General features: G+C 41.6%; 1 protein-coding gene across 1 annotated transcript; it reads right to left on the reverse strand.

The window, feature by feature from the left end:
* Positions 1-245: 245 nt before the first annotated feature.
* On the reverse strand, positions 246-21838 carry DCTN5 (dynactin subunit 5). Its single transcript, XM_024744139.1, has 6 exons — positions 21683-21838; positions 20835-20903; positions 12371-12489; positions 8819-8930; positions 4947-5049; positions 246-1623 (listed from the first exon to the last, which is right to left on the reverse strand). Exons 1-6 carry the CDS (start codon positions 21728-21730, stop codon positions 1526-1528), a joined length of 549 nt encoding a protein of 182 aa, XP_024599907.1. The 5' UTR covers positions 21731-21838; the 3' UTR covers positions 246-1525.
* Between the last annotated feature and the right edge of the window lie 49 nt (positions 21839-21887).

Below are 21887 nucleotides of genomic sequence, written 5' to 3' on the forward strand. Positions count from 1 at the left end.
CATGCACACATGTATGTGACTTCTGGGTCAGCCACTTCTTCACCACGAAGACTGGAACAAGTTATCTAATATCTTTGAATTTTTTCCTCATCAGTAAAGTGGGGATAACGTCCAGCTTACAGGGTTGGTGTGAGCCCTAGGTAGGCAAGTGAATATAAAGCCCGCAGAAGGGCACCAGGCACACAGTGAAGTGCCCACGAGAGGCTGTCATCGCTGGAGGTGGACAGTGATCACCTTCAAGTGACTTGTTTCATGTGTCAATCTTCTAATGTACAAACATAAAAAGTGACAAACCAGAAAGCAGTTTTACATTGAACTAGCAGAGATGACTACATACAGCTCTTTTTGCAAATCCCATAACCAGATATTAAGTCAAGACAGCTGCTGCTAGATACTAACCTTCAAGGCTAAACTGTCCTACCCCATTCACAGCAGCATCAGAGCTTCAAGCAAGGCCAGCCTTCTCAGGTCTTCACTCCTATATCTTCCTACTAAGCCAAGAGGCCAGAGCAGAATAGGAAGGGTTGTGCTATTATCCAGAAGATAAGAACGGCCCTGGCAACTTCGTTTACTCCTTGGGGCTCTGTGCCCCCAGAATGATTTTAAGAGGCCCCCCATGTACATATGAGATTGGGCCCAAGTACAGATATTTTGGTCTGAACTGTGAGGTTATGGCAAAGAAAGGGTGGGTTGAATGGTTTTAGGCCAGGGAGCAAGTGTCACAAATGCTACATTTCCAGTGAAATAAGGCATACTGCTGTCCCCAAACACCATGAGGCAAGGAGTGGCTGCCAGACTAGTCCACCCACGTGGGAGACTCAAACCTGGGACCTTGCAAAAATAAAATCTGGACACTAAGGGCCCCCCTTTTAGTGAAAGCCAAGGCCCTAGAATAGATGCTAGAAAGTCTTTTATTAGTCACCCTGAATTAAAATGACAGTTCAGGTCACTCTGGAAAGAAGAGAAATACTAACTACCCTCCCTTCAAGTTTTAGTACCCAACAGGAATCTGGGCTCTGAAAAGTCACAAAACACTTTTTTCCCCCAGATTATGAGCAGCTGTGGCAACTGGTCAAATGTGTGAGCAGCAGGGAAGCTGAGTGATCCCTGTGAGCAGAGCTCACTGTGGTAGCTCATGGCCATGGGCAGCTCAAGAGCGTCACAACCTCCCCACTGGGACAGAATGCACTGCTCCATCCAGCCACCCACAGGACCAAGGGGTAGCAGTGCTGGAAACAGATGAGTCCATGTTCCACACATAACGGTACGGAGTGACTGTTAATATATACGGTTTAAGCACAGCATTTGGAGACAACTCCTCTAGACGTTCTGTTATTAAGTCTTAAGAGCTTAGAGCCTGGGAGGATTGAGAAACCCTAAAGAATTAAACCAAAAAAAAAAAAAAAGAAAGAAAGAGGGTGGGAGGTGTCAAAGACACAAGAGCTCTTTGCAGATGCTGACTGGCTCACTTTGTCCCCAAGTTCATCTTAGAGCTCAAGCGAATTCGAGACACAAGGCAGAGACATTAGACCTGTGTCAAGGGCAAAAACTTCTGGTAGTAGCTCTTCGTGACGTCAATCATCAGCTCCTGGGTACATTCTGGGAGCTCCCCTGAGAAGAGTCCTGAGGAAAGAAAGACCTGGTCAACCACGAGGAGCCGGAGGAGGCCCACATGCAGCTCTGACTTCTGTTGAAACCTCTAGAAGTCTCCTTTCTTTAGTCATGAATGTCTAAATACTAGGTTTTCCATCTTTGGTGCTAATAGAATATTTCCACTGACCATATCTTCAAGATGATGTGAATTTGTGTGTGTGTGAGAGAAACAACTAATACTTTCCCAAAATGCAGAAATATATCCCAGGGACTTCTCTGGTGGCACAGTGGTTAAGAATCCGCCTGCCAATGCAGGGACACGGGTTCAAGCCCTGGTCCGGGAAGATCTCACATGCCACGGAGCAACTAAGCCTGTGCGCCACAACTGCTGAGCCTGTGCTCTAGAGCCCACGAGCCACAACTACTGGACCCATGAGCCACAACCGCTGAAGCCCACATGCCTAGAGACTGTGCTCCACAAGAGAAGCCACCGCAATGAGAAGCCTGCGCACCGCAACGAAGAGTGGCCACCACTCGCTGCAGCTAGAGAAAGCCCGCGCACAGCCACGAACACCCAATGCAGCCAAAAATAAAAAAGTAAAAAAAAAAAAAAAATTAAAAAGAAGAGAGAAATATATTCCAGGTAAAAGAGGTTAGTACATCATGGCATAACCTGAAGAGTTAAGGCAAATCTGACTACATCAGACGTTGTTCCAGGCAAGGATTCGTCCATCCCCTGGACTCTGGGGTGACGCCTGCTGGGCAAGCCAAGGTGAGAGCTCTTGAGGAAAGAAACTGCCCTGCTATTCATACAATGAAACTGAATCCAAGGCCCAAACATGCTAGATATATTCAAATCACAAATGGAAGTAGAACAGAAACACCCTATAGAAAGACAAAAGATGCAGGAATCCTATTTAAGAATTTCTAGGAAAGAGGCACTCTCACACACTCTGGATGGACGTGTAAACTCATAAAACCGTTTGAAGAGCAATTTAGGAATATCTAGCAAAACTTTTAAAAGTTCATACCCTGTGACCTGATAATCCAACTTTTAAGAATTTATTCTACAGATAATCTTGCCCAATTGCACAATATATGTACGAAAGCATCAATGCAGCAAAGTTTCTAATCATGAAAAACCAGGTGCAACTTCTTTTGATCCATTATGCCAGAGGACGATTAGTTATACTGTGGGACATTTATGCAATGAAAACCATGAAACCATTAAAAGGCATGAGGTGAATCTCACCATACTGACAAGAAAAGATGCCCAAGATATACTGTTAAGGAAGCAAGTTTCCTAACAGAACAGAGTATGATTCTGTTTATACATGTAAAAACAGTTTCATATTATATACTAAATATATATATAAACACACATACCTATACACTCATACGCATATAAAAACACACACATATGCTCTTGTATATATACAAAGAGAAAGTAGGATAGAAAAAATGGTCTTAAAAGATACACAATTCTCACAGGCACCTTTTACAAACTAGCAGCCCATGTTAGATTTCCAAATATATGTTTAGTCTGTACAGTATTTAATCTCCTAAAAAAAAATTAGTACTCAACAGTTAAAAATTCAGAAATACCATACAAAAATTCAGATTTTGAGCTCCTCATGAAACACCAGAAGTTCTCATGATATCATGCCTGTATTCTTAAACAGCTATGATAGGCTATTACTTCAATCATTTACATGATCTGCCGGGCTCCTGTGGACATCTGAGTTTTTGGTCCCTAACCCAGATCCTTTCTGTACGGTTTGCCTTTCATTTTGACTCAGTTTCATGCTGTGGAGCCTTCCAAAAATATGCTAGTTTTCCTGCAACCCTATGCCTCTTCATTAAAGGGGGAGATTGTCAACAGCAGTATCTAGATGGTTAGCATTTGTTTGTGAAGTCGCATAAAATAAACATGGGAAGTACCCTATCAGTGCAAAAAGTACTGGACTCTAAATAAGGAGCTCTGGGAGTTGGCTGGTGGTCTAGTGGTTAGGATTCAGTGCTCTCACTGCCGTGGCTCGGGTTCAATCCCTGGCTGGGGAACTGAGATCCCAAAAGCCGAGGGGCCAAAAAAAAAAATTTTTTTTTTAAATAAATAAATAAGGAGTCTTTAGTGCTTGTCAAAGCTTTCCCCCCAACTAGCTCCGATACGTCGTACAACTCAACCTCTCTAGGCCTCAGTTTCCTCACCTATACAATGATCTCTAAGGTCCCAGGCAGAACCTCCACACACAGTGTTTATCTGGATTTCAAATATCTAGCAGTGCTTCCCTGCCATACGCCATCAGTGCTCAAAGACCATAAATTGGTTCTAAGGGCTTTGAATAAGTTAAAAGAGATTAAGATATTTCATCAGCAATACACTTCTCATCTCAGCTCAGATGCTTGTCTCACAACTCCTAAAACAATCGCCAAGACCGTGCTGATATAGCACTTGCTAAGAACTATTAAACTTTCTCACAGTGGGAACTCATTATGGGGAGAATTACTAAATAAAAGTCTCTTCCTCCTTTGCAAACAGAGGTGCATGAAAGAGCAGAATGGCCCATTTCCTCCCCAAAGAATCCTAGTGGATGATTCTGTACATCTTTGAAATTTGCATTCAGTGATCTGAGTAATGAGATTTTAAAAAATTGGAATAACAAATAAACCACCCAGTGGTTAGAGATCATATATTGTCAAATCTCTCTCTTCATATCGTCTTCCATCTGTGAATCTGTGATGTGCCTTTGCATGAGCTACGTGATTTCCACTGCGTAAAACAACATGTAGAAGAAGAGAGACTGTCTTGAGGTGGGGGTTGGGAAATGTGAGGTTTTCTTCTTCTTGCTTTTCGGTGTTTTCCAAGCTCTCTAGGATGAGCATGGATTGCTTTTGTCTCGTCACATGTTTGTAATTTGGAACTCTGAGCTCATGAGGGCTTTGCCTACGGGCAAAGGTCAAGAGATAATGTATTTGCTTCTCTCAGGTGTCCTAGAGCTCTCACTGGTCTTAGAGCATGTTTTATGGTAACTTTTCAGTTAGGGCATTCCTGGGCAGGGCGGGAAGTACAAGTTCAAACCCCACCCAATGTGAAGGTAAGGCCATAGAATTCTTTGGACACACTTTTTATTTTACCACCCAGAGCCCAGGCCAAGAGAGACATGCTTCCTCATACTTTTCCTGTGCTGCTGACAGATTTATCTAGTTATATTTTAGATAGTATTTCTGAGTACTCTGTACCAGGAGAATGTTTAAGTTAGCTAGATCAACATACTGTTAGAGATAGAAATCGCATGCACTACTTTTGTGAAAGAAAATAAACTTGAGTTTTAATAATCAACACCCAAGGTTACCTGGGCAGCCTGAGAAGACGGTGAATGGTGGGACCACAGTTTCTGGGGGTAATACTGTGTTGTCAAGAATTTTGCAACAGTCTTTCAACACACACCGGCGCCCCTGAAATTAAAATCTTGTTAATAGGAAATAGACCAGGAAATGGGAGTAAAAGTTGTCTTGTCTGCTGTGTGGAATATATTTATATTTTCTCCATTCATGATATCATACAATAGTCATGGACAGTGACAAGAGGCTTGGCTACTATTCCCTACTGCAGGTGGTACATGACAAGCAGGAGGTAAAAATGTGAGTGTCTACAAATTTGAGGTGGGGGTCATACACTGGGGACAGTTCAAGTTACCTTAGGCATTTCATACTACATGAAATTCAATCTTCAAGAATTCTGTTTACTTTTCTTTCTTCCTTTTTTTAATAATTTAGTGGATATCTGTTGTTTTGCTTGTCCAACATCCACTTCCCTTTCTTCTGGTAACAGAAGCTATATTTTCCTTGGATACCGCCCCATCCCCATCTCAGTCCATGTATTTCACCTCCCATCCTAAACTATGAACCCCAAGCCTGGCTACAGCCACTGGTTTAGGCAATCGGCGTATGAGCTGATGATGAATCTCAATGTCAGGGCTTCTGCTGGGACTACTAGGAAAAGCTCTTTCCAATGGGGATTTTAGAGGACAGGACAGAATCCTGGACCAGCCACTGGTTTCCATGAGGAAAGGACCTGCCTGAGAGCCTCCCAGAGGAAAACAAAAAAGGGAAGGGGATTAATTCTCATGACATCAACTGAACCCCCAGAGTCACTTATGTATGAAATTAGGATCTACTTCTGTACCCTTGGTTCATATTAGCCAGTACATTCGCTTTGAACCTACCAATTTAAGGTCTGTTTGTTCTTTTGCCAATTCCAACTGGAAAAGTCTTGGCAAATTCTTCTGGATATGAAGTTATTAGTTCATTTGTTCTCCCATGGGTAAGTGGTAGTTATTAGAAGGTTTAGGCTGGACATAATGCTTGACTTTATCCACTGTCATCACTTTTCAATTCTGCCATCACCCACGGCATTTTGGGGGCAAGAAATAAGGTCTGGGAGCTTCATCTCTTTCATGGCTTAAGGGAAAGGAGAGGCTTCTGTATACGGTTAAAGTTATGTCTCAGACAACTTGCTGAGTAAATGAAAGATTGCATTTACATCATCCGGGTCTATAAGTTTACTTGTGTTCTGGTAAGATGATCTGATAAAACATCCCCAGGTGGCTGAGGATGTGGAACACCTAACAAATACCAGGATAATGCTAACCCATCTAGATCTTAGATTTTACCAAAGAATATGAAAGATACTTTGATTTGGTTGTGTTCAAATTTTCCCCCAGTATTAAATACCTAACCCTTATGTAAGTCCAGGAACTCCTAGGTAGATTGCCAAATGAATTTTTTAAAAAGCTTATACCTAAGGTCTGAATTTCTTTAGTGGCTAACTAAGTTGTCTCCAGTTGGGTGGTAACAGCCAAGTTGGGCAACATCTTTAGGTCAGAAGCAAGTTATGACTGCAGCTCATTTCTCCTTGGAAAGTTTTCTTCCACGAATTACCTATTATTGGCAACATCAAAAATCGGGCAGATGGCCAGCTCCCCTGGTGACTCCCAAATTAACTCAAAGATGTCCTATGATGCCTAAGCTCCTAATAACTCAGACTAAGCACATGGGGCACTGAGTAAAAGGAGTGTGCTGCGTATGGCAGGACACATTCACAGACAGGGACCTGCAGACACAGGGGCCTGGAAGAGAGGGACAGTGGAAATGAACCTTCTCACTGTATACTACCAGCCACCACACAGCCTGAGGGCACCTGCTTTCTAGAGTTGGCCATTCTGCCCACTCAGAGAAATGTGCTCAATTGGGTTTCAGAGAATTCTGGGTAAACTGATCAATTACATGGCAGCAGAATTTAAAATGCAGGTACTTCTTAGGCATGAATGGCTTGGCAATAGCTGAGGAGATAAAAAGCTGAAACAACTACTTTATTCTTTCCTGGAGAACTTTCCAAGAAGGAGTTAAGAACTACATGTTGCTAGTATTATAGCTACCCATATCTCCTTATGCAAGTTATTTAGCAAGTTACTTAAATCCTGTGAAATAGGATATAAAACCAAGCCCGTAGGGATGCTGTCAAGACTAGAGACAAAAGTAAAACTCATGGCATGGTTAACAGTGCCTATTAATATTGCCTGTTAGGCTTTTCCTGCAGACATTTGGGCAATTCTGATTAACACCCACACCTTCACACATCCAAGCATAAGTTAGACTACCACATGAGATGCTACAGGAAGGATCCCTGTGTCATGAGGACAGCTGGACTCTAAATGAGTTCCTGCTAGCTCTGAGATTCTCAAAGGATCATTCTCCTGAGATTACTTGGGAATTTTTAAAGGCTCAGCAAATAAGCCCTGTCAATACTGAACAATGACAATACCATGAATTGATGTATTGAAAAGTGATACAAAAAGCAGAGCACCTAACAATAGGACTAGAATTCCCTAAGCTGTGGGAACAGCATTTGGATTTTAACCGTTCAGACATTTGGCTCTGGGGCTAAAGGACTAGGCTACTATGGTGATGTCTTCACATTGCTGAGGAAAATATCAGGAAAACCCAGCTGTGGCTTGGAAAGCCGGCTTTGGTCAAACAGTCAGAGTGAGGGGAGAGGATGGATTTCTTCTCCCTTTTCTCAACGTCAGCCCAAACCACAGACATTCTGTCTCTAATACATACTAAGGCACTCCCCTGGAGAAGAATATTTGGCAAAACAACTACTCCCCTTAATTCTGAGTAACAAGTCAGACTGGAATGTTTTTCTCAGCAGTGGGGTTCTCCATTGCACTGTCCACCTTTGCTGTGCCCTCATGGCTCCTGGAATGTGACTGCATAGCTTCTGCAGGTTTTCTGATACTTTAGGGTCCTAGGCTTATCCAGAGCAGAGAACTGACTCTAAATTAAGGGGAGTGGCCATTTAAATGTATGAAAGGGGTCTTGGCTTCTCCCAGAATCTGAGGGACAAACATAAAATGTAGGAGACATTTTCCCTGAAAATTTAGGCAGTTTGGCTCTGATCATTAACATTCTTACTCAGGATGGTCTCAGAAATCCGAACTGAAATCAACCTCTTCATCTATGAAATACCAAGAAATTCAGCCTTGGAAAGCCTTAGTTGGGTTAAACAAATTGATATCGAGGCACCTGTGGACCAGGGTCCTACAGGTTCTGCTAAGGGAGGGGCCCCCTCGCACCTGGCAAACCCAGCACCCTGAACTACGTGCAGCTCCCTTAACGTCATGCCCATTGGTGACTCTGACCCTTACACATGCCAATCTCTTCCCTGAAACACTCATTCTCCTCTGGTCTAGGAGCCAATTTTGATGCACCCTTCAAGATCCCCTCACCCCCACCAGACTGTAAGATTCTTGAGGTGAAGCAACAGGTAGGTCACATAGCGGCATGGCTATTCATACCACTAGGGTTCAAATCCCAGCACTACCATTTACTAGCCTTGTCAAATCCCCTAATATCGAAGGTCTTCAGTCTCCTCACCTGAAAACAGGGATAATAACAGTACCTAGTATCCTTGGATGGTTGTGAGAATTAAATGAAATAATCAAAGGTAAGAGTTTAACGTCATATGGAAGAGGTTCCATAAAGGTTAGCCATGATTATTAATGCCTAGGAAAAACTCCAAATTCAGTAATAATTCTGATAGACCAGTAGACCAGAAAGGACTTCTACCCTGCTTGATGACAGAAGCAGAAGCCCACTGATGTGAGGGACGCGAGCTAGAGAGAGAGTGAGGCTGCTCAGCCAGCCAAGTCACCATACTCACAATCACACAGTTCTTGCCAACGTGAACATAAGAGCCAATCTGAGCTGCGTTGACCACACAATCTTCCTCAATAAAGACATGGTCCCCAATATGTAGAGGAAAAAATGCAACGCTATAGAAGAAAAAGAAGATGAACAAAGAAAGGTCAAGGTGATGTACTTTTGGTCAAGGTTTATAGTACTAAAGATCGTAATCTCAACTCCATCGTCTTTTCTTAATAAGACTGTTCCTACCAAGGAAAGAATCCTCAGGCTTAACGAATTCTGTAATGTTGAAGAAGATGCATGTGACTACTAAATCGAAATCAGAAATATTAGACCAAGGAAATTTGAAAGGAAATAGCAAAACAGTAAGAGCAAAACCTTCAAAGCTAAAAAATCTGGCACCAAATAAAAACAAATGAATGTTTTGCTCATTCCTGCCTCCTTTGAAAATGCCCACAGATCACATTTTCATTAATCTGCTCTATAATCCTTCAGGGGACTGATGTGAGGTTCATGGGATATAATTCCCAACATGCTAAAAATTTATAAATTGACTGGTTTTATTGAGAGTCTACTATATGCCAGACTCTATGCTAGGAACTGGGGAATACAATGGTGAGCAAAAGGGATGCAATCATGCCCATGGAGCTTACAAACAAGAGAAGAAAAGAGAGACTAAATAAATGATTAAATAAGTAATTAGTTCCAACTGTGATAAGTGCTACAGAGGAAAAATAACACATTATGAGAGCATATAACAGAGACTTTACTCAGACTGGAGGTTAAGTAATTGAAAGTGACATTTAAGCCAGGACTTAAGGAGTCAGTCGGCTTTCTCCAGACTTGTGACATCATTCCCATTCTCCAGGACTCCTCAAATGTCATTGACAGTGGTCTGTGATCATATTTACAAGAAATTTCGGTACCTTGGGATGTAAAATATTTGCACTAGAACTAATATAAAGCAGCTGGATGCTCACTGGCTCTTTCCAGTCCTGTGTTCTATTTTGTCAGGAATATTTTGTCAGAGACGATACCTGTCCTCCACAGACCTATATTTTATTTAAATCTTCCTTAATTCATTTGCATTTTTGGTCTGGACCCCTTGTGTGGCAATGGATTCCTTGATCTTATCATAGTCTACAACAGTACTATCAACTCCTTAATTTTAAATTAAAAACTCCAAACTTTATACTATCAGCTGGTCCTGGTATTGAGATATACAGGGGAGGAAATCGACATTCACCTTCTATTCACGTGTTGCTATTTACACTTTCATATTTCTATATTTCTCATGTGGACTATTCTAATTTACACTTCCCTCCATTCACCAATAAGCTTCTTATTCATTCTCAGTCCTCTTCCTGGACCATATCCAGCCCAATAATGCCTTTATCAGGAGGTGGAGCCAACAACTCTAGCAGAGCATCAGTCACTGTATGAAACCATGAAAAAAAGGCGTCACAGGGTTTTCTGATTTCCACTCAATAGTCCTTTTTTTAATTTTAAAAAATATTTATTAATATTTTGGCTGCGCTGGGTCTTAGTTGCGGCATGTGGACTTCTTAGTTGCAGCATGCATGCAGGATCTAGTTCCCTGACCAGGGATCGAACCCGGGCCCCCTGCATTGGAAGCACAGAATCTTAACCCACTGGACCACCAGGGAAGTCCCCTCCCCTCAACAGTCTTCTGAGGGACTTCCCTGGTGGTCCAGTGGTTAAGACTCTGCGCTTCCATTGAAGGGGGCCCAGGTTCGATCCCTGGTCAGGGAATTAAGATCCCACATGCCGCACAGCACGGCCCAAAAAAAAAAAAAAAAAAAAAAAAAAAAATAGCCTTCTGAGCTAATGAGCAAATGCTTTCATCTAAATTTCATATGATTTACAATGACTCCCTGCTCCAATTCCTGTACATAATGAAAGCCTGGAGCCCAACATCACTATGGGAAATGCAGGACGATTCCTGCATGATATACACCCAGGTATGGTAGTCTGAGTTAGCTGCCCTCTTCTCTGTTCCTCCCTAACCATGTTCATGCCCCAGTGACAGGAGTATCCCATCTTATAGTAGCTATCATGTTACAGCATCACATTCTATAGTAGCTTTCTGTTTATGTAATTCTATCACTAGGTTGCTGTTGGTTTTTTTTATTTTTATTTTTATTTTATTTATTTTTTTGCGGTACGCAGGCCTCTCACTGTTGTGGCCTCTCCCATTGCAGAGCACAGGTTCTGGACGCGCAGGCTCAGTGGCCATGGCTCACAGGCCCAGCTGCTCCGCGGCATGTGGGATCTTCCCGGACTGGGGCACGAACCCGTGTTCCCTGCATCAGCAGGCGGACTCTCAACCACTGCGCCACCAGGGAAGCCCTGTTGTTGTATTTTTAATTGAGGTATAGTTTATTTCCAATATATAAGTTTCAGGTGTACAACATAGTGATTCACAATTTCTAAAGGTTATACTCCACTTATAGTTATTATAAAATATTAGCTATTATTCCCTGTGCTGTAAAACATATCCTTGTAGCTTATTTATTTTATATGTAGTAATTTGTACCTCTTGATCCCCTACCCCTGTCTTGCCCCTCCTCCTTCCCACTGGTAACCACTAGTTTGGTATATCTGTGAGTCTGTCTCTTTTTTTTACATTTACTAGTTTGTTTTACTTCTAACACTGGGTTATGAGACCCTATTTGATCCATCTTTATATGCCCAGCTTATAAACTAGTGACTGGCATAAGGAAAGCACTCAATCAATGCTTGCTGAATTCTTGGATGAAAAGCAGATGGTGCCATAAGTAGGAACGAGGAGGGCAAACGGAGAGAGAGGCAAAGAGAATACCATCATATCAAGCATAGCGGTCGGTTTTCCTGTCCTGTCCATGCCCTTTCTTAGACAATCCTTATGCCCACTGAGAGATCAGGGGGCCTGACTTGACCCTGCTCTCTGGGTCAAAGCTGTTTTTAGACTGGGGGTGGGCACTTAACTCAAACTGAGCTAATTAGATTCTCTCTCCCAACATTTTGTTGATAGGACCTAAAATCTCTGGTTGGTATCCACTGGAAGCCTAAATGGAGAAGCGATGTAAAAAAACGGGCTGAGGCAGCAAGGTTGGCTCCATGAGAAAAGCCGGAAGATATAGCTGAAAGAAAAAAGAGGGAAGCAGAAATGCAGAGAGAAGAACAGTTAAGAAACAGTATAACCTTGGTAACAGAGCAGCAGCCAGACAGAATAGTGGTCTTGACTCTGGCTAGCTGTCCAGTTCCAGGTTCTAGTCCCTTGTGAAGCCTGACCCCTTTTTCTACCCTTAAATTCCATCAAATATGCCTGTGGCTGTTTAATCAGAACCCCCTTTGCTTTTGCCAGCTTAAGTGGATTGTTTCTGGCAACTAACCACCAACTAGACTAAGACAACCAACACCAGAGTTGTGTTCATTATGGTGAATTCTTACTTAGTGTCCCAAACAATAGCGTAGGTCTGCTCCTTCCCCCACAACTCAACGCATGGATAGTACCACCAGTAGCAGCATCTTGCCCAAGACTGAATCAGGTCATTAAATTACATACCCTTTGCTGAATTTCTTGAATGGTGGCCTTATGACACTCCGACTTTTCACAACACAATGACGTCCAACTCTTACATTTGCCAGATCCCCTCGAATAATACAGTCATTCATCACAATGGTCTATAAAACAAAGCATATTTTAAAAAGCTACTGACATAGCCTAAAACATAATGAAAAAGAGTAGGAAACCAGACAGTTTGAGAGTTATGCTATATTCTACTGAATCACCTGTTCTGTCAAAAGGGATAACTTTTAAGGTAAAGAGAATTGCCCTCATAATACTGATTGCAGTTCAAGATGTTCCCAGTACATCACAAGATTTGCCCTTATTATCCCATGAATAGGACTCAATGGATGGACAAACATTTATTGAGAATACCTGTGGCAGACCTGGTCTGCGCATCTCCTCAGATGCACTCGGTTCCACCTGCCCCCAAGCCTTGGCTGCTTGCTCAGTGAGAGTCCTGGCTGTTCCCACCTTTGTCTAATCTCCTAACAGTACTATCTCCAACTTCACGCTCCAGAGGTGGACCCACTGAGGTTCTGCTTCCTCTCCCAATTTCTGGACCCAGATTATGTGCTAAACTGCAAGGTGTGATATCTGACTTCCCCAGAGGTTGCCAGGAGGAGCTGAATAACACAACCCAGAAACTGGGGGGAACTAATGCCCCATACTTGGTAAAGAGTAGGCATTCTTGAAATGTCTGCTGAATAAATGAGGTTTAAAAAAAAAAGTGCACGTGGCTGAGGCTGCGGCTGGGAAAGTAAGCAAGGGACCAGATCATGAAGAATTACCTGTGCTGAGTACAGAAGTTCAGATGTTTTTCCCTAGCGGGTATAAGGAATCAATGAAAGATTCTAAGCAGAGGATTAACACAAGCGAAGCTTCATTTTAGAAATATTACTCTGGAAGCAGTCTGGAGCCTGAATGGAGGCAGGCAAGACTGGAGGGGATGTGACCCTTCAGATGGATCAAGGTGAAACGAGATGGTGGGCCTTACCTAAGACAAAAGCTGTGCATCAGGGAAAGAGAAATAAATCAGAGGTAGAGGAATCTGAGCAATCCTTTAGATCCAGCTACCAATTTAGAGGAAGAAGAGGGGGACAGAGATCACATTAAGCAACACTGTGTAAACAGAATCAGCCAAATTCAGAAATTTGAAAATACTGCAGGACAGTGAGCCAGTTTCCTCAACATATAAATGGCATGCGGAGAAAAACGAGGCAGGGAATGAGAACTGTTACAGATTCAAAGAGACTTAAGAGACACATCAACCAAACAGTAATGTGTACCTGACCTTGTTTGGATCCTGATTTGAACAAGCCAACTGTAAAAAGACATCTTAAGATAATGGAGGGACTTCCCTTGTGACGCAGTGGTTAAGAATCCGCCTGCCAATGCAGAGGACATGGTTCAATCCCTGGTCCGGGAACATTCCACATGCCACGAAGCAATTAAGCCCATGCATCACAACTATTGAGCCTGCGCCCTAGAGCCTGTGTGCCACAACTACTGAGCCCATGTGCCACAACTACTGAAGCCCGCAAGCCCTAGAGCCTGCGCGCCGCAACTACTGAAGCCCGCACGCTCTAGGGCTCGTGTGCTGCAACTGCTGAGCCTGCGTGCTGCAACCACTGAAGCCCACACGCCTAGAGACTGTGCTCCGCAACAAGAGAAGCCACCGCAAAGAGAAGCCCGTGCTCCGCAACAAAGAGTAGCCCCCACTCGCCACAACTAGAGAAATCCCGGGCACAGCAACGAACACCCAACGCAGCCCAAAAAAAAAGATAATGGAAAGACTGAACATGGACTGAGGATTAGATTAGATGATATTATGGAATGACTGGCTTTTTAAAAAATACAATAACGGTCCTCTATACATTTTTTAAAGCCTTTAAATATCAGTGATATACATTGAAATATTTATGGGTAAAATAATATTATGCTTGCAATTTGCTTTAAAATATTCCACTCCAAAATTGGTTTGAACTTGGCAGGTGAGTATAGAGATGAAGCAAGAATGCCAGAATATTGCTAATTGTAGAAGCTGGTGAATGAGTATATAGGGACTCATGATATGTTCTCTCTACTCTATTTTTTTTTTTTTTTTGCGGTACGTGGGCCTCTCACTGTTGTGGCCTCTCCCGTTGTGGAGCACAGGCTCCGGACTCGCAGACTCAGCGGCCATGGCTCATGGGCGCAGCCGCTCCGCAGCATGTGGGATCTTCCCGGACCAGGACACAAACCCGTGTCCCCTGCATCGGCAGGCGGACTCTCAACCACTGCACAACCAGGGAAGCCCTGTTCTCTCTACTCTTAAATGTGTCCTAAAAGTTCCATAACAATACTGCTTATCTATAAAGAATAATGAACTACTAATCCATGAATATATCCAACAACATGGATAAATCTCAAAAACATTATGCTGAGGGAAAGAAGCTGATGCCCCCCCCAAAAAAAGTACATGATTCCAATTACAGGAAACTTGAGAAAATGCAAAACTAACCTCTATTAGTTTTACATAGGTTACCTGGGCAAAGCTAGAAGAAGGCTTGACTGCAGAGGGACACAAGGAAACCAGGGTGATGTAAATATTTTATATCTTGACTGTGGTACTAGTTGCATAGATGTCCCCATCAGCCTTTTCAAACTGCATATTTAAAATGGGTATACTTGGCCACTGAGGCTGCGTGTCCGGAGCCTGTGCTCTGCAATGGGAGAGGCCACAACAGTGAGGGGCCCGTGTACCGCAAAAAAAAAAAAAAATAATAAAATAAAGTGGGTACACTTTATTGTATGTAATATACCTAAATAAAAATTATTTTTTAAAAAATAAATTTATTTATTTATTTTATTTTTATTTGTAAAATAAATTAATTTTATTTTTAAATAAATAAATTTATTTATTTATTTTATTTTTATTTGTAAAATAAATTAATTTTATTTTTAAATAAATAAATTTATTTATTTATTTTATTTTTGGGTCTTTGTTGCTGTGTGTGGGCTTTTCTCTAGTTGCAGTGAGCGGGGCCTACTCTTCGTTGCAGTGTGCGGGCTTCTCATTGCGATGGCTTCTCCTGTTGCGGAGCACGGGCTCGGCTCTAGGCGCGTGGACTTCAGTAGTTGTGGCTTGTGGGCTCTAGAAGCACAGGTTCAGTAGTTGTGGCGCACGGGCTTAGTTGCTCCACGGCCTGTGGGATCTTCCCGGACCAGGGCTCGAACCCATGTCCCCTGCACTGGCAGGCAGATTCTTAACCACTGTGCCACCAGGGAAGTCCTAGAAATGATTTTTTTAAATGTTCCATTATAAAATATTTAAAAAGAAAAAAAAAGAAGAGATTTTATATGACTCGGTCATTGTTTAGATGTTGGGTAAGAGAAAAAGAATCTAGGACAGGGTGAGCAATTCTGGGGATTTGATGATAAATTCAATTTTGAAATTCTGAGTTTGTGGAATCAGTGGGATGACCAACAGGCAGTTGTAAATAAAGGTCTGGGGCCCAAGACAGAAGGTCAGGCTAGAGAAGTAGATGGGAACACCTCAAATATAGGTGAATTTAGATAAATCACTAGCCAGAACATGAGGCTCTGAGAAGATACTAAAAAAGAAATGGGCTCACACCTGGAAGAGTTTACCAATCTGACCCACATATGTTCAGTCTGTAAAACCTCTATCAGTAAAAAGAAATTTTCACATCTGCTGCTGATTGTAAAGTATTACAGGTCCTCTTGGCTTTTTTGTTTTGTTTTGTTTTTGTTCTTTTGGCTGTGCCATGCAGCTTGCGGGATCTTAGCTCCCTGACCAGAGATCGAACCCAGGCCCCGGCAGTGAAAGTGCCAAGTCCTAACTACTGCCAGGGAATTCCTCTCTTGGTTTTTAAAAGCTATCTTCTTCAAGCTTAGAGAGATGTCTATTTCTAGTACATAATTCTTTCATCTGAGATCCTTAATTTACTTCAATCACTGTTTTTCAGCTTGTGTTTCCATCTACAATCAGAGAAAATGACTTATTTTTCTTTTGGAAGAAAACAGAATACCAAGAGTTCTGAGTATTTGGTAATGGCTGTTATTGTTCTATTGTGTTTTAAGTAAAGATAACAATCTTAATCTAGAAATAAAGAAAATCCATGTAAGTCCCTCAGTCAGCCTAAATTACATTCCCACTGAGGAAGCAAACACACAAAAAACATAAGAAAGAAATGATATCACAGATGGTCAAAGAAATTTAGCAAGCGGTATTCAAACCCTGGTTTCCTATCTCATAAAGAATGGAGCTAAAGAAGAGAAGTCAAATTAAAAATAGAGGCAACATGGGCTTCCCTGGTGGTGCAGTGGTTGAGAGTCCTCCTGCTGATGCAGGGGACATGGGTTCATGCCCCAGTCCGGGAAGATCCCACATGCCGCGGAGCGGCTGGGCCCGTGAGCCATGGCCGCTGAGCCTGCGCGTCCGGAGCCTGTGCTCCGCAACGGGAGAGGCCACAACAGTGAGAGGCCCACGTACTGCATTAAAAAAAAAAAAGAGGCAGCAGGGTGTTAAAATGAAAGGAGGTGCCTAAAAAGACCTTTCAGGGAGAAAAACAGTATTAAAGCAGACTTCACCGAACTCAACAAGTATAAGGCAGAGGTGGCAAGTTGGGGGTCTGAGGGCTGTACCTAGAAATGGTTTTCTCTGGCCTCTGCAGCCATGTTTATCATTTAAATTAGATGCTATTATGTGAATAGTAGGACATTTTACATTTAAAAAAAAATCCAGATTTCCAGTTTCTTTTGAGAAAATCAGAAGCTCTGCAAGTACAGGTCTGCACTCCCACATGGCAACAATCAGCCCGAGCTTAGCTAGGTCCTGTATTCTCCAATTCACTAGGCCCCACCATTCTGGTTTACACCCAGTCCTCTTTGCTCATCTGATCCCTGTCTCTTCCTGCAGGCACTGTGACACCCGATGGAAAACAGAAATGTCAAAGTTCTGAAAGGGGCAGGGGCTGGAAACAAAAATGGATTGTTCATAATAACAAAAAGCTGGAAACAAAATAACTATCCACCCATAAGAGAGGGGATAAACCGAATTGTACACAGCAGTGAAAATGCATAAACCACAATGAATCTTAGAAACTAAGCTGAGAATGATGTTACTTACTAAATGTAATATTTGTTTTCTATTGTCATTATTACAATAACTGAGGGTAAAAATAGTAAGTCACAGAAAACCAAGTAAAGCTAAACAATATATATTATTTAGAAATACACACATATGTGGTAAAAATTTTGTTTTGAAAAATAAAGAATTTATAAGAAAAAGTTCAGAATAGTGGTATCCTCTTGGAAGGAGGTAGAAGAAAGAAATGGGAGAGGAACTTCAGGCTGTACTGTATTATTATGCATTGATTATGTTCCAGCTCTTCAGTTGGGTGGTGGGTTCATGGTGTTGATTTAATTTTTATGCTTCATAACATATATATCACATATCAGTCTTCTGTGTGCACCAAATATTGCCAAATAAAACACCTTTCAAAAACGAAAGAGGGCCCCGAATAACCAAAACAATCTTGAAAAGGAAGAAGTTGGAAGACTCATATTTCCTGATTATAAAATTTACTACAAGTCTACAGTAACCAAAATAGTGTAGAACTAGCATAAGGACAGATATATCAACTATGGAATAGAATTGAGAGTCCAGAAAGTAACCCATACATCTGTGGCCAGATGATTTTCTATAAGGATGACAAGACCATTCAACAGGGAAAGAACAATCTCTTCAACAAGTGGTGCTGGGACAAGATTTCCAACCCCCCAAAATTAATTAATTAGGACCCCAACCTCACATCATATGCAAAAATTAACTCAAAATGGATCAACAACCATTTAAATACAAGTGCTAAAACCATAAAACTCTTAGAAGAAAACATAGGAGTACATCTTCATGATCTTGGGTTTGGCAAGGATTCTTAGATATACGACATCAAAAACTTAAGCAACAAAAGAAGAAATAGATAAACTGGACTTCATCAAAATTAAAAACTCTTGTGCATCAAAGAACATTATGAAGAAAGTAAAAAGACAACCTACAGAATGGTAGAAAATATTTGCAATCATAAATCTGATAAGGATTTAATACCCAGAATATAAAGAACTCCTACAATTCAACAACAAAGAGACAAGATTTTAAAATGGTCAAAGGACTGAATAGATATTTCTCCAAAGATATGCAAATGGCCAATAAGATAAAAGATGTCCATCATCATTAGACATTAGGGAAATGCAAATAACACTACTATATATATAAAAGATAACTAATAAGAGCCTATTGTATAGCACAGGAAACTCTATTCAGTGCTCTGTAATGACCTATATGGGAATGGAATCTAGCAGAGAGTGGATATATGTATATGGATGGCTGATTCACTTTGCTATACAGCAGAAACTAACACAACATTGTAAATCAACGATACTCCAATAAAACATTAATTAAAAAAAAAAACCACAATGAGGGACTTCCTTGGTGGTGCAGTGGTTAAGAATCCGCCTGCCAATGCAGGGGACACAGGTTTGAGCGCTGGTCTGGGAAGATCCCACATGCCGTGGAGCAACTAAGCCAGTGCGCCACAACTACCGAACCTGAGCTCTAGAGCCCATGAGCCACAACTACTGAGCCCACGTGCCACAACTACTGAAGCCCACACACCTACAGCCCATGCTCCACAATGAGAGGCCACCACAACGAGAAGCCCACGCACCGCAATGAAGAGTAGCCCCCGCTCGCCGCAACTAGAGAAAGCCCGCGCACAGCAACAAAGACCCAACGCAGCCAAAAATAAAATAAATAAAGTAACTAATTAAGAAAAAAAACACACAATTAAATATTGAATACCTTTCATATACACATCCAAAAAAAAAAAACCCAGAAAATAACAAGTGTTCAGGAGAAATTGGTACTCTCTTGCATTGCGGTGGGAACGTAAAATGGTGCAATTTGGCAGTTCTTTGCAAAGCTAAAAACTAGAACTGCCATATGACCCAGACACCCCCACTCCTAGGTATGTAATAAATAACTGAAAACTGAGCTCAAATATATCCTTGTATGCCAATGTTCATTGCAGCAATACTCACAATAGTGGAAAGGTAGAAACAACCCAAGTGTCCATCAACAGATGAATAAATAAACAAAATATACATGTATACAATGGAATATTAGTCATGAAAAGGAATAAAATTCTGATACGTGTGGATGAGCCTTGAAAACATTATGCTAAGTGCAATAAGCCAGCCCAAAGGACAAATCTTGCATGATTGTGCTTAAATGACATATCTAGAATAGGCACATTCATAGAGACAGAAAGTAGATTGAGGTTACCAGGGTCTGGGAGGAAAGGGGATGAGAGTTATTCCTTAATGGGTTCAGAGATTCCGTCTGAGTGGTGAAAATGTTTTAGAAATAGATATAGTGGTGATGACTGCACAACACTGTGAATATAATGAATGTCAATGAACTGTGTACTTAAAAGTGCTTAAAGTGGCGAATTTTGTCATAAATACACACACACACACAAATCTTCCCTACAAAATCACAGAAAATGTTTTGGAATTAGCTGAAGGATTTCAAAAAAAAACTCCACATGTTTGCTAATGAGTCAGATGGAGTTAAGTGGATTTTCTAATTTTGTACTGAAACAGTGTATCTGTAATTACTAATTATATCTAACTACCAAACTATATTTCTTTTCCATTAAATCTCATGGTATGATGGGGTAACAGACACAGTAATTGTGTCTCTACTGAAAATATCTGTGATCTTTTGATTACAGTGAGATTATTTTACCTCTAGAAGTTACAGATTTAATATTTCAAGGAAAATTCAGTGTTCCTAATGGCAGGAAGAAACTATGGACTTCAGTGTTTGTCAAGCTCAAATATATCTTGATATTTTTCTCTGGTTCTGAAGTGTTCTAATATTATCCCAGGTTTATGCTCATCTCTGTGCTATTTCAGCTTATTCAGACTACAAGATTCTGAGCCTTTCGCATTCCATTTTTCAAATGCATTTCAGATTTTAGTTATCTTTCCCAATTCTCAAATTAATTTTAAGTTTCAGTTAATAATGCATCATTAATTAGTAAACAGATAATTGTATCAGTATCACTTCAGTTTCTACACTAAAATACTGTGCTGTCTATTTATGTTTTGTGTCCAGTAATACAGGACACACACTACAATACTGTCCAATAATTTCAGTGCTAGGTGTCATTGTATTTTGTGCCTGGAGTAACAGGAAAAAGGCTTTCTGTTGCCTCTTTTTACTGCATATTTTTTGTATTCAATAAATCCAATTTGGAGCATTAAAAAAGAGAGAGAGAATTTTAGCATATATAGCAATAAATTGGGGACAACATTTCATCTGCCCTGCTAATGTGATAATCAGTGGAAAGAAAGCAGAAATATGCATCCCGGAGCTGGCTCCATCCCTTACCTTGCCATTGAGAACGATGTTCTGACTTCCACAAAGTACAGACTGGCGACTAACTTTGTTCCCAGATGCCTGAAAGAAAAGAGCAGAAAAACGAGGTGAGCAAACTGATTGGGTTCTGGGCTACAGGTTTCCATCAAGAAAGCCCAGACTGGAGAGAAAAGGACTTGCAATGGGGTGTCGTCTGCAATGGAATGAGTCAGGATATCAAAAAAGCAAGGATGAATTAGGAACTTAGGGATTCAAGGAACAGACCCAGAAATTGGATGTGGTACGTCTATAGCCTAGCGGCAGCAGAGACACAAATTAGACTCTCATTTCTATACTTCGGTTTTACAGCCCTAAAAACAGGATAATGACTTTACCAATAGCATAGAGTTGTGAGAATTCAATGAAAAAATAAAGAGTAATGCTGACTGAGCACTACCCCCGTTTCGAGCAATTAACACACATCTACATATAGTTTGTATTGACTATAAAGAACCTAACAAACAAACAAAAAAGAACCTAACAGTCTTTAGCACGTAGTAATAAATTATGACATGTTAGTTTTTAAAAAAAAATTTTTTTTAAAGGCCTGAAGCCCAAAGCTGTAATTATCAGGATGGATGAGACTTGTCCTGCTTTCTGGACGGCGTTTTATCTCTACGAGGAAATCAGGAATAAATTTTAAAAAGCCTAAACTGGCCATGCAAGGAATGCATAACAAAGCCAGACCATACATGAACTCTCACTGTGTAATCTGGACTAAACGCCAAAGGGACCTGGGGTGGGGCAGGGACAGGATGGAGACTGCGGCCTCAGGGGATGCAGGCTTGGAGAGGGGAGGGCAGATGTCTGGACACGCGCACCGTCTCGATGTACTCGGACTTGTTGTAGAGAAGCTCGCCCAACTCCATGGCCACCAACTCCCCTGCGCAGCTCCGGCTGCTGTCAAAGTCTGTCTGCCACGCTCTCCGCCTCAGACTCCGGCTACTTCCGGCTGCTCCTCCACTTCCGCTCTGGGCGGTCTGCGGTCTCATCCATAGCTCGGCTCTCCGCTAGCTGGCCTCGCTC

This window comes from Neophocaena asiaeorientalis, unplaced genomic scaffold (assembly GCF_003031525.2).
Source record: "Neophocaena asiaeorientalis asiaeorientalis breed wild unplaced genomic scaffold, Neophocaena_asiaeorientalis_V1.1 scaffold91, whole genome shotgun sequence".
In the NCBI taxonomy this organism is placed as follows: Eukaryota; Metazoa; Chordata; class Mammalia; order Artiodactyla; family Phocoenidae; genus Neophocaena; species Neophocaena asiaeorientalis.